The sequence below is a fragment of the Prionailurus bengalensis genome, chromosome B1 (genome assembly GCF_016509475.1).
Source record: "Prionailurus bengalensis isolate Pbe53 chromosome B1, Fcat_Pben_1.1_paternal_pri, whole genome shotgun sequence".
NCBI classification, from domain to species: domain Eukaryota; kingdom Metazoa; phylum Chordata; class Mammalia; order Carnivora; family Felidae; genus Prionailurus; species Prionailurus bengalensis.
In genome coordinates, this window is record NC_057344.1 from 33,180,374 (window position 1) to 33,192,861 (window position 12,488).

The 12,488-nt window shown below is 46.7% G+C and overlaps 1 protein-coding gene across 1 annotated transcript; it reads right to left on the bottom strand.

The window, feature by feature from the left end:
* Nucleotides 1-3,099: 3,099 nt before the first annotated feature.
* NEFM (neurofilament medium chain) lies at nucleotides 3,100-8,267 on the bottom strand. The gene is made up of 3 exons (XM_043561405.1): nucleotides 7,116-8,267; nucleotides 6,273-6,397; nucleotides 3,100-4,972 (listed from the first exon to the last, which is right to left on the bottom strand). The coding sequence occupies exons 1-3, from the start codon at nucleotides 8,193-8,195 to the stop codon at nucleotides 3,592-3,594; spliced, it is 2,586 nt and encodes an 861-aa protein (XP_043417340.1). The 5' UTR covers nucleotides 8,196-8,267; the 3' UTR covers nucleotides 3,100-3,591.
* Between the last annotated feature and the right edge of the window lie 4,221 nt (nucleotides 8,268-12,488).

Below are 12,488 nucleotides of genomic sequence, written 5' to 3' on the forward strand. Positions count from 1 at the left end.
GATTTGAGGCACAGTGGACTGCAAGGGGTTAAGCTTAAGTGCTGTGGACCCGGAGTCTCTGGATTAAATCCCAGCTCTGTTATCTCCTAGTGTGTGACCCAGAGAAAGTTAAATTTTTTTTTTCTGTGCCTCAGTTTCCTATTGGAAAATTGAAGACTAATTAGCTTTGGTACTTCTTACTATACATATATTTAAAGTTTATTTGTTTTGAGTGAGTGGGGAAGGGGCATAGAGAGAGGGAGAGAAAGAATCCCAAGCAGGCTCCATGCTGTCAGCACAGAGCCCGAGGTGGGGTTCTAACCCACGAACTGAACCGTGAGGTCATGACCAGAGCCAAAATCAAGAGTTGGATGCTCAACTGACTGAGCCATCCAAGCACCCCCCCCCATTATTTTTAAAGAGGACAGAACAGTGGTCTGGAAAATGTGGATGTATTATTAAAATTCTTTTATTCTCAGGAAAGAAAATGAGATGGTTGAAAACAAAGTTGGAACGGAAGGGACGAGTCTCTAATGCTGGCCTTTGGGAGGGCTGCTGATTGGTCCTGTCATTTTATTTAAAAACATTTTTTTAGCATTTATTTATTTTTGACAGAATGAGACAGAGCATGAATGGGGGAGGGGCAGAGAGCAAGGGGGACCCAGAATCCGAAGCAGGCTCCAGGTTTCGAGCTGTCAGCACAGAGCCCGACGTGGGGCTCGAACTCACAAACCATGAGATCATGACCTGAGCCAAAGTCGAACGCTTAACCAACTGAGTCACCCAGGCGCCCTGGTCCTGTCATTTTAAAACAATATACGCTACACATAGGGTTTTCTAAGCTGGGGTAGCCTCAGGGGCCAGTGCTGATAATGAGATGATTTTAGGTATAGACACACGAACACTTTTGTAGTAATGGCTATATATTTAGTAGGTGTTTTAAAATTTTTTTTTTTTCCAACGTTTATTTATTTTTGGGACAGAGAGAGACAGAGCATGAACGGGGGAGGGGCAGAGAGAGAGGGAGACCCAGAATCGGAAACAGGCTCCAGGTTCTGAGCCATCAGCCCAGAGCCTGATGCGGGGCTCGAACTCACGGACCGCGAGATCGTGACCTGGCTGAAGTCGGACGCTTAACCGACTGCGCCACCCAGGCGCCCCTACTAGGTGTTTTAAAAATTCAACTAACACATCACGTAGATCCAGTCTCTATTCCCACTTCATAGAAGAGCCCCCCGACTCTTCTCTGGGGGGAGGCTGCCGCAGCCTGAGTGTGAGTTTTGGTGGGTCTGTTGATCAAGATGCTTCTTGCTTTGCTGGCCAACGTGGGGGACAAATGCGCGCTGTGTTTCTAAACTTCCAATGAAGTGAGAACAAACTTTGGGGTTCAGTCAGCCCTGTGTCTGCACGATGGTTCCTGCTACCTCCTGTCCTGGGGCCGTCCTCGCTGGTCCTTTCCAACACCCAAACTCTTCCACGCATCCTTCCATCCTAGGAGCTGTCCTGAATTTTTCCAATATACCCTTTTTAAGTTTTGGTGATTATACTTGAAAATTCTCTTTTACCTTGGATGTCATGGATTCCATTGCTCCAGAAAAAGTAGTGTTTTAACATGAACCTGGAGTTTTTATTTTCTTATTATTTAAAACAATTAAAGTTTATTTACTTTTGAGAGAGAGAGAGAGAGAGGAGAGAGAGAACGAGTGGGGGAGGGGCAGAGAGAGAGGGAGACGTACAATCCGAAGCAGGATCCAGGCTCTGAGCTGTCAGCGCAGAGCCTGATGTGGGGCTCGAACCCATGAACCGTGAGATCATGACCTGAGCTTAACTGACTGAGCCACCCAGGCGCCCCTAAAACAGGAGTTTTTAAGGAAAAATGTGACTACATTGTGCAAATGATATGCAGATATAGCAAAAATTGTAAGGATTGGCCCATGGCTAATGATTGGGAACCATTACTGCCAATATTGACATGAGCAGTGAGCTTCCTGGGTACATTTAGGTATTAAAATTAGGGTATCGGGGCACCTGGGTGGCGCAGTCGGTTAAGCGTCCGACTTCAGCCAGGTCACGATCTCATGGTCCGTGAGTTCGAGCCCCGCGTCGGGCTCTGGGCTGATGGCTCAGAGCCTGGAGCCTGTTTCTGATTCTGTGTCTCCCTCTCTCTCTGCCCCTTGCCCGTTCATGCTCTGTCTCTCTCTGTCCCAAAAATAAATAAACGTTGAAAAAAAAATTTTAAATTAGGGTATCTTGAAAAGCCATTAAAAAGAGCATCAAGGATTATATTACTGGGATGATCTGATTGATGACAAAATACGGACTTGGAACGAATGATATCTTAATAAATTACTAATAGTTTAAAAAGTCTGGAACAGATATATTTTGCACAGGGAGTTCTATTATTTCCTTGTTCACGATCTGGTCTTTTTTGTTGCTGTTGTTAAATTTAAAAACACTTTTTGCCTGCATCAGAGAAAAAAAATTTTTTTCCCGAGTGGAACATCTTATTTACTTTTGATATTATTTTTCCCTAAATAAAACACAAAAGTGTAAGTCTCTGTCAACCAAATCAAGAATTAGTACTGCAGAAAAGGGGTGTGTGTGTGTGTGTGTGTGTGTGTGTGTGTTTATATGTGTGTGTATTTGCGTTTGAACCAGAACCATGCATCTGAGACTGGATATTTTTTGTTAGGTCTGTTAATGATCTCAGTGCTCTTCTGGATACATTGTTATAAATGCCACGAGTTTCTTTGTGTCCCAACTCCAAGAAACAAGTTATGACTCCGTTATGGTCCCTCTCTCTTGGAGGTTCTCAGTTTTCGTTTGGGATCGAAACAGCTGGATACTGAAGACTTTTATCCCACCAATCTTGCTCTTTTATCTGATGCTTTAGTTTTCGTTTGAAAGACACACATTTAAAATTTTGAAAGGAAGATTGGGCTAAATATTTTGACGGCTGAAAACGTTTTTGGCGATTATGTTTTCCCAGTGATCACCCTCAGGGAAATGATGAGAAGAAATGCAGGTCACTTATAATCCCCCAAATACCCTACTGTAGGAAAAGAAAGGGTCAGGTGGTGGAGATTTCACTTCGAAATGACAGGACACCATGCAATCGACTATGTTTCCAATATGACCTTTATTGAGCAAGTACTGCTGTGACGTTTAACATCAATCAACGAAAGGTTGCAAACTGTGCATGTCAACGAGGTTCTCCCATGAACAAAAGTCCATTTTAAATGCACCAGTGAGGTAAACATAATTATTCATATATAGCTTTCTTAAGGCTAAGAGAGTTCTGTGTTTCATTTATGATTTTTGGCTCAGTTGGTTCTTTGCAGAATACATCTCAAAACATCCCCCCCCCGAGTGCCCCCCTTCCAACAGCTTAGGAAATTGGCCAATTCCCCAGGAACGTACAATGTCATGCATTTGAATCACCCAAAGACTGAGGAGGGAGCACCCTGAGCTTGCATGCAGTTCCCTCGTATTGCACAAAGTAAAATTCAATGTCTGGAGCCCCCATGGGAGAACCCGTTCTGTTTTGAAGCTGTCAATCACATGCATATTAAAATTGTCATATGGCTTAACCTTTTGCAATGGACTCAAATCCTAGTCACTCTGGGTGACTTCCTTTACTATGGCGTGTGAAGTGACCTTCTCTACCTTTTTGGTAGACACTAGCTTCTCCTCAAAGGTCTCTTCATGCTCTTCGACCTTTTGAGTGACGGTTACAGATTTAGTGATGTATTTGGTAGCACCATCGCCCCCCTCACTGGTGATTTTTTCTATCTTTTTGGTCACCACCACTTTCTCCTCACTTCGGTCTGCCCCCTTCTTTTCCTCCGCTGGGCTCAAGTCTAGCCCATTGGTGACAACCCCTTTCTCCTCTTCTCCCCCACTGCCTTTCTCCTTAGTTTCCTGCTCTCCCTCCTTTCCTTCCACCTCCCCATTCACTGCTATGTCCTCCTTCCTGGATTCCTTGGGAGCCTTATCGCTGCCTTCCTCCTCACTCCCTCCCTCCTCTTCTGCCTTCTCCTTCTCTTTCTCCTTCTCCTTCTCCTGTGGCTGCGGCTTCTCCTCTTTGGCCTCTTTCTCCAAGCTCACCTTTACCGACTTGCTGACCTCCTCCACCGTCTCCTCCTTGACCGGGGACTCCGCCTTCTTCTTCTCTGGCACGTCCTTTGGCTTCTCCTCCTTCTTCTCCACCTTCTCTTCCTTGGGAGATTCCTTTGCTGCTTCCTTCTTTTCTTCCTCTACTTTCTCCTCTTCCTTTTTCTGTTCGACTTTCTCAGCTCCAGCTTCCGCTTTCGGCTTCACCTCTTCCACTGGGGACTTTGGCACGGGAGACTTGGCTTTCTCTGGCTTCTCGGCCTTGGCTTCTGCTACCGGCTCCTCCTTGGGAGCCACTTCTTCACGCTTCTCTTCAGGTTTCTTTTCTTCCTTAGCTTCAGCTTCCTCCCCTTCACCTTCGGCCTCGGTCTCTCCTTCTTCTTCCTGTTCACCTTCCTCTTTTTCACTGGAACCCTCCTTCTCGGATCCTCCTTCTTCGGCTTGGTCTGATTTAGCGCCCTCCTCCTCCTCCTCTTCTTCCTCTTGGCCTTCCTCTTCCTCCTTTTCTCCTTCCTCCTCTTCTTTAAGTTCAGGCGCAGCCGCTTTCACTGGCGACTTTTTGGTAGCTACGACTTCTTCTTCAGCTTGTTCCTCTTCCTTTTCTACTGCCTCTTCTTCCTTCTCTTCTTTCATGGACACAGCCAATTCCTCTGTAATGGCTGTCAGGGCATCTTCCATTTCCGATTTCTCATCTTCCACTTTGGTTTCCTCTATGATCTCCTCCACAAACTTGTGTTGGACCTTTAACTTAGGAGCCTCTACCTTGGTTTTCTGAATCTTACTGGATATTGTGACTGAGGGCGGTCGGTGTGTATACAGCGGCCCAGTGATGCTTCCTGCAAATGTGCTAAATCTGGTCTCTTCACCCTCCAGGAGTTTTCTAAGGACCGAATCAGAAAAGACGAGACATGAGTAAAACCTCAGTGGGCCTTCTGAGTGTCATTATGTTATGGGTAATGCAGCAGATACCTTTCAACAAACAGAATCACGTACATAAGAGGTTCTGTCAAGCCAGTGTAACACCTGCTATCATTTCATATCATACCTGCCATCTGTGTCATATCCAGAGATTCTCATGGGCCATCAGCCAATCACCTGCTGCCGTAACTGACCACACCCAATAGTCCACTAACACACCCGGCCGCCAAATCTCAGCTCTGCCGCAGTCTATTTGCTGCACCGTGAATATGCTGGAAAGCTCCCTCGTGGCCAAGAAGGCCTCAGTGACCTTCTTGAGCACTTGGACTTTCAGGATGTACACTAAATTTCTTTTAGCGAACATAATGTTCAACGTATCTATAAAACCTTTTAGTGTACGTCAGAATTTAGGCTACATATACATACGCTAATATGGGAATATCAAGTTATAAATTCACCTGCAATTTTAATCATAAAGTGTCTATTTAACATAATCACTCAGCTTTCCTGAAAAGAGAGATAGCTCTGAATACCATTTATTCCTGTCATGTTGTGATGATGACCTTCTTGGTAGTAGAAAAAGTGTTTAGTCAAGGATTTTCTCCTATGAACTTAGTTAACCATAACGTGGCATCACATAGCAGACCTATAATCTCTTTTCTTTTCTCTTTGTCTGGTTGTATATCTAGGTCTGTACATGTAAATATAAATAAAATAGAATACATATATATATATATATTCTCTCCTTCTTCCTCTCTATAATTCTATCTAATATATTCTATCTAATCTATATATATCCTTTCAATCTATAGCTGTTCTCAGCCAGATGATGGCAATAGTAAGCTGTAACAGAGAAACAGAGAAATTCAATGTCCTGATATTTGTCCTTGACATTATAAAGTCAAAAGCTGAAGCCACCATATGAAATACTAACATCCAAAATGCCATTCTTGTTTCAAACATTTGGAAAACAGTTTTCACGAAAATCAAATAAAAAAATTAAGCATCAGCACTGAATTAATCGGCGCTCTTCCTCATTTTATTTAAATACTTATTTCAACTAATGTGCATTCTTTTAAAGCTGTGTAAAAAGTGGTAAATTTCCAATTCCTTAGATTTTTTTTTTTTAATTAATAAAGAAAACCAGGCACTGATTTAAAATCGCCGAAACCTGCTTGTTTTAACTTAAGTGGCGGGGGTTCGGCCAAACAGCCTCCGCAGTGCGGTTAGTGTTTCCGCCCCATCCGTCGTGAGCACGGTACCTGTACGCAGCGATCTCGATATCCAAAGCCATCTTGACGTTGAGGAGGTCCTGATATTCACGCAAATGACGAGCCATTTCCCACTTTGTGCCCCGAAGCTCATTTTCCAACTGCTGGATGGTGTCCTGAAATAGACACAGCCAGAGATTCATTCCTCCAATAGCAACTTCTTTCGCACTGACCACCCCTCCCCCCACTTCCCTCCAGCTCCGTAAACCCTGTAGCTCTCAGCCCCTTAAAAGAAAAACAGCAACAACAAACCAACTAAGGAATTACCAAATAAATGAACAAACAAGATCAGTCAGGCAATAAGAGATTTCCTGGGCACATCATGCACCGAGACCGGTGGACCTAGAACTCGTCTCAGCAGGAAACAAACATGCTTGGGGGAAACCCCACGGCTGACTGAGCCCTTCTCATCTGAACCTTTTGGGCTGAAAGGCGATTTTAAGAGTTCTGATGGCGGCTGGGAAAGTTGAGAATATATGCGTTGCTGCACAAGCTGTCCGAAAGTTGCTGCTTTGTCAACTGCCCGCATGTGTATCTTCTACTTTAAAACTAGAGCTCCCGAAGGAAAAACGCGTTTAGAAAAAGGTCGGGGCTCTTAGGAGCTGGAGATGGTGGGTGGAGGAGGAGTGGAGAAGGGATGGGGAGGGGCGAGGACGCTTTGCGGATCTAACTTGGGTCTGCGTCGCGCGCGCGCACTGGCCAGCGGCCGCCAGGGAGCGCGGCGGGGAGCGCGGCGGAGAGCGCGGCGGAGAGCGCGCCGGGTCGCGTGCCTGAGTGTCGGGGGCGCGCGGCGCTGGCGCTGGCGCAGGCTGGCCGCGCAGCCGCGTTTCCTACCTGGTAGCTGCTGAGGTCGTGGTTATGGCGCTCCTCGATGTCGCTGAGCTGCCGCTCCAGGGACTCCTTGGTGCCGCGCACTGACTCGAGCTCGATACTCTTGGACTGCAGCTGGCGCCGGTACTCGGCGATCTCTTCCTTGGCGGAGCGGATGGCCTCCTTGTTTTGCTCGGCCGCCTCGGTGAGCTTGGCGTAGCGGCACTTAAACCACTCTTCGGCCTGGTGCATGTTCTGGTCGGAGTGGCATTCGAGCTGCGAGCGGATCTCCTTCAGCGCCGACGAGATGTCTGTCTTCAGGTAGTCTTTGCGCTCCACCGTGATGTGCGACGCCTGGATCTGGGCCAACAGGTCGGCCACCTCCTCCTCGTGATTGCTCCGCAGGAAGGCCACCTCATCCTGCAGCGACTGCACCTTCTTGTCCAGCTCCACCTTGACCAGCGACGCCTCCTCGATGTCTTTGCGCAGCGCGCGGATGGCCGCCTCGGTGTCGTCGCGCAGCCGTGCCTCTTCTTCGAAGCGCTCCTTGAGCCGGTGGATGTCTTCCTCCAGGTGATCCGAGTCCAGCTGTACCTGAGCCTTCTCGTGATTCACCAGCTCGAGGGTGGCGCGCAGCTCGCGGATCTCCTGGTCGTACGCGTCGCCCAGCTGGGCGTGCGAGGCCTGCTTCTGCCGCAGCGCCTGGATCTCCGCCTCGATCTCCTTGTTCTGCTGCTCCAGGTAGTGCACCTTCTCGATGTAGCCGGCGAAGCGGTCGTTCAGCCCCTGGAGCTGCTCCTTCTCGTTGGAACGGGACAGCTTGTAGTCGCCGCCTGGCCCGGAGCCGCCGTTGAGCAGCGACGAGGACTGGCTGAAGTCGAGGCTGCTCTCGGCCGAGCTGAGCATAGCCGAGCTGTAGGCGAGGCGCGGGCCAAGCGCGCTGCGCTTGTAGGAGGAGGACACGGTGCTGGGCGAGCCGCGGGACCACGACTGCGAGCGGAAGCCGCTGGACGGGGAGCCACTGACGCGGCTGAAGCTCGAGCGGGTCTCGGTGACCCGCCGGTAGGCGGACGGGTTGCCCAGCGAGTCCAGTGTGTAGCTCATCTTGGAGGCCTCGGGGCGTGTGGCTGTCACAGCGTTCTGCTGGTCTCGCCGCAGCCCATTTATAGCCGCGGCGGCTGGTCCCGGGCCAGGGCCCCGCCCCGTGGAGGCGGCGGCCGAGGAGGCGGGGACTGCGGGCACCGGGCCGGGGGAGACGAGGGGGGTAAAGACAGCCTAGCGGTGATTCAGCGCCCGCTCCACGTGGGCCCACGCCGCATCGGACCCCGGACTTTGCTGCCCCGTCCGCGGCCCCTCCCCCAACTCTCCTAGGTCCCAGACCACTTGTCGCCCTTCAGGCCCCCTTTTTTCCGTTTCTCTTAGCCTTCGGATTGCATTTTACACCCTCGGTGCGAGTATTCACCCAACGCCCTTTCTTTGTCTAGTCACTCTTCGCCATTCGGACAGCTCTTCTCCCGACCCCCTGGCCACCTTGTTCTTTCCTCATACCCACGGCTTTCTCTTCTTTGGCCCTTTCTCCATTACTTTTTTCTTTCCCCGTCTTCTGTGATGAATCGCTTCCCCTTCTTTTGGGCATCTCTTCGCTTTCCCACTTTAAGCCTTCTTAAGTCCCATTCACTCTGCCCTTCTCTCCAAGCCCTTTCCTCCTGGACCTTTTTCTTCCCATCCTTTTCTTCTCCCCTTCTCTTTCCTCCCCTCCCCCTGCATTCTTCCCCTCCCCCAGCCTCATTTCCCCTCGCCTCCCTCCCCTTCCCCCACTCCTCCTTTTAAAGCAGCCCGAGATGAGCGCAGGCCCCGAGTTGGGCCTAGAAGAAAAAAACAAAAAGACTTTGAAGAACAGTCGGCCTGAAGGCTTCGGGAAGGGGACAAAGAGGATGGGCCTGGGTAGTTACTTGTATTAAAGGTGGGATATGGCGCTACATCCCGCTTAACGTTTGGGGGACGTCCGCAGCTTCCGCGGGGGCAGAAGGTAAGGCGCTTGTGCTCGCTATGGCGCCGGCAGCACCAAGGACAGCGCCCAGGCCGGCGAGCCGGGAGACTCCGCTGCCCGGGGGGGCTTATCGCCCAGCGTTGCCTGTCGGGTTGGCGGGGGTTTGTTTCCCCCTTTTATCCCCGAGTAAATACAATTAAAGCCTGTTTGTAGTGAGTGACTCTGTTTGCAGGGGCCAAGCTGGAATTGAACACTAAGATTTCTCTGCAATGCAGAGTTGGCACAATGAACCGATTGCAGATTTTGAAAACAACTAAAATTCATTAAAGTCAGGTAACAGAAATAATATACATGTAGCCCCGTTTGGGTTTTCTAACATAGGATAGGTGCAAGAAATCAAGAGAAGCAGGGACTGAAATTTGAAGGTCAAATATTCTTTGGAAAGGGGAATTTGAAATCTGCTGAGGTGAAAAGTCCAGGGGAATATAGTTTGTGATAAGTTTGAACACAGACAATTGCTGCGTCATCATTCTGTTCAGTACTCCCTGTGTGTAACTGCGGTGACTGAAAAGCACCTGGATTAATTTCAAATTAATTTAAAAGTTGCCAAACAGATTCACCACAACCTTGAATAAAACCAGATGTTTTCCCCTCCATATAAAATGTAATATATTTCCCCATTTAGATATGGATTGACTTGACTTGGAATAGATTTTACATATCTTTAAACATGTTTCTTTAAGCAAAGAATATAGATAGACTTCTTGCTGTCTGGGGTGCTGCTACCTGGTAAAATGCCCCCTTATTTTGCCTAGTGCTTTGGGGTAATTCAGGGTAAAAAAGTTCCAAATCCTGCAAGACAAAGTGAAGAGAAGAATGTAAGAGTAATGACTGAGTTTGCTGGGGCCATGGGCACAAGTGATTGCATGTGAAATGCTATGGCTGCGCAGAAATCACTGCTTGTGAAAAGCAGGCACCCCAGAATTAAACATTTTCCTTTCACAGCGTGCTTTCTCTAGGTCTTCTTTTCTTAAATGACGTGGTCACGCCAATCAGTGAGTTTCTAGAGGTTTTTATTTTTATTTTTTATTTTTATGAGCTCTCTTGGCCCATTTGTATTTTAAAATAGAAGGGGTTAATTTAGGGAGTTACTTTTAGCTCATTAATGGAAAACTGCAGCATTGCAGGCTGGTGGGGGAAGGATGTTCTAGTTTGCTGAGTGACAGGTTATCTTTCAGTCTAGGAGAGCCCCAAGTCTCAAGCTACTGGGAAAGACAGATGACAGAGTGAGGGGACTGACTTGTGAATACTGGAAAAAAAAAAAAGGGAGGTATTTTCTAGTTTCCGATGGATAAATAAAGGAAAAGAGAAAGAAAATTCTCTGCCCTTCTGTAAAGTACTGCCAATCTCTAGGTTAGAAAGATGACATCAGATAAGGCCAGATGCTAATTATGCAATAATTATGCCTTAGTTACTTCTCACTTTCTGCTTTTATTAAAAAATATAAAAACCCTTGGGAGTTTCATGTTGCATATATGCTAAAAGGACTTTCTGCAGTGACAGCAAATGGTTAACAGGCTGGCTGCTGCCCGTTAGTTTTCTTCAGGGTTTTAAAAATGCGATGACTCTGCAGAGAGACATTTACAAGGAAACACATGTCTGACTTCACAATTAGCCTGCTTTGCCTTGTATCTAAACTAGCGCAGAAATTGTTAAGCGTCCAACTGGTTACAGAAGGAGGAAAGCGTTGCGTACAAACAAAATACCGGCCAGTGACTCAGGCTAAATGCAGTTTGTGACTATAGCTTGAAATTGTAACTTCTGTGTGACATGAAGTATCGTTCAGCGTGGCCACAACAGGATAACACAGAGAATTATATGAGTCACCTTATTAAGGGAAAAAAGTTCCCATGGCTTTAAAAATGATTGGTCCAATTTTCACATTTACTGAAATGTATTTTATATTAGACCCTTTACTTTAATCACTCTTTCTGAAGGTGACTTGAAGGTTATGCTCATCAGTGAATTTAGTATAAAAACTTTTTAAAGGAAGCTATAGCATTCATTGTTTCCCTACTTTGTCTCATATTTAAAAAAATTTTTTTTAATGTTTTTATTTATTTTTGAGACAGAGAGAGACAGAGCATGAGCAGGGGAGGGGCAGAGAGAGAGAGAGGGAGACACAGAATCCGAAGCAGGTTCCAGGCTTTGAGCTGTCAGCCCAGAGCCTGATGTGGGGCTGGAACTCACGGCTTGTGAGATGATGACCTGAGCTGAAGTCAGATGCTTGACCGACTGAGCCACCCAGGTGCCCCATCTCATATTTTTAAAGAACATTTACTACCCTAATGTTGTTTGTAGAAAGAGATGTAAAGTTTTGCATTTTTTTTGCCCTAATGACATTAAGGCTTCGGGATCTTCTGAAAATATCAACAAGACAGAAAATTAGCATACGGGTTTATCGGAATCTATGATACTCTTATAATTTATCCTAGACAGGGAAGTGAAAGATATGATTTAGATGCAAGGCCTTTTTACTGAAATTGTCTCTAGCTTGTTGTATCACAAGCTACAGTTTTGAATCACTTCATAGGGAAATACAGAGCATGCTGTGTTCTTTCAGTAGGTAAAGTGCAAAGATTAACTTTGTAGTTAAGAGCTATCGGGAAGTCCCATCTAATGATGATGGGAAAAATATCTTTTGCATAAGGGGTCTGTTCACTGGAAAAAAAACTAAGGTAAGAAAAGTGAGAAGTTGAGCGTTTTCTTCCTTCTCCCCATGTTTCCTTACATTTAAAAGAACACTTTTTGGTACAGAAATGCAAGGAAGATGGGAAGTAGGAATGGAAGAGTGAGCGCAATGTTCTGGATGGAAGCATCTGGCACAATGGTAGGCTGACTCCATCTAAGATGAGATGATCTGTACTTCCAATGTACTGTGATGTCTTGAACTTGATCCTTTTGCCTGGGGTCGGATTTTAGAACTTACGATGAATAATTGTTTATGAATTATTCTTTTCTAATTGTTTAAGGCGTTGCTGATGTAGGAAGGTAGGGACTGAGTCCCCTGGAGGGACGACATAAGGCAAATGAAAACGGCAATACTTTCTGCTTGAGCCTTGGGATGTCAAACTCTAGAAGCAGCTCTGACTTTTGGGCTTGTTTCCTTCAGATGTCGAAAGCAAAATAAAAACTCTCCTCAAGGGAAGGAGGCTGTTAATTGTCAGGAAAACTGGGATGTACGTGTCTCTATGGTCTTTAATGAAAACAAGTCCATCTGAACCACAGTGGCCTTTTTCTAACATTAGACCCTGAAGTGGTGTTTGCTTCCCTTGCCAAGTATTGTGATTCATTCGATATTGCCTTACATATCTGTCAGTGACTGTGTTTATGTGAAAAGTTAATTG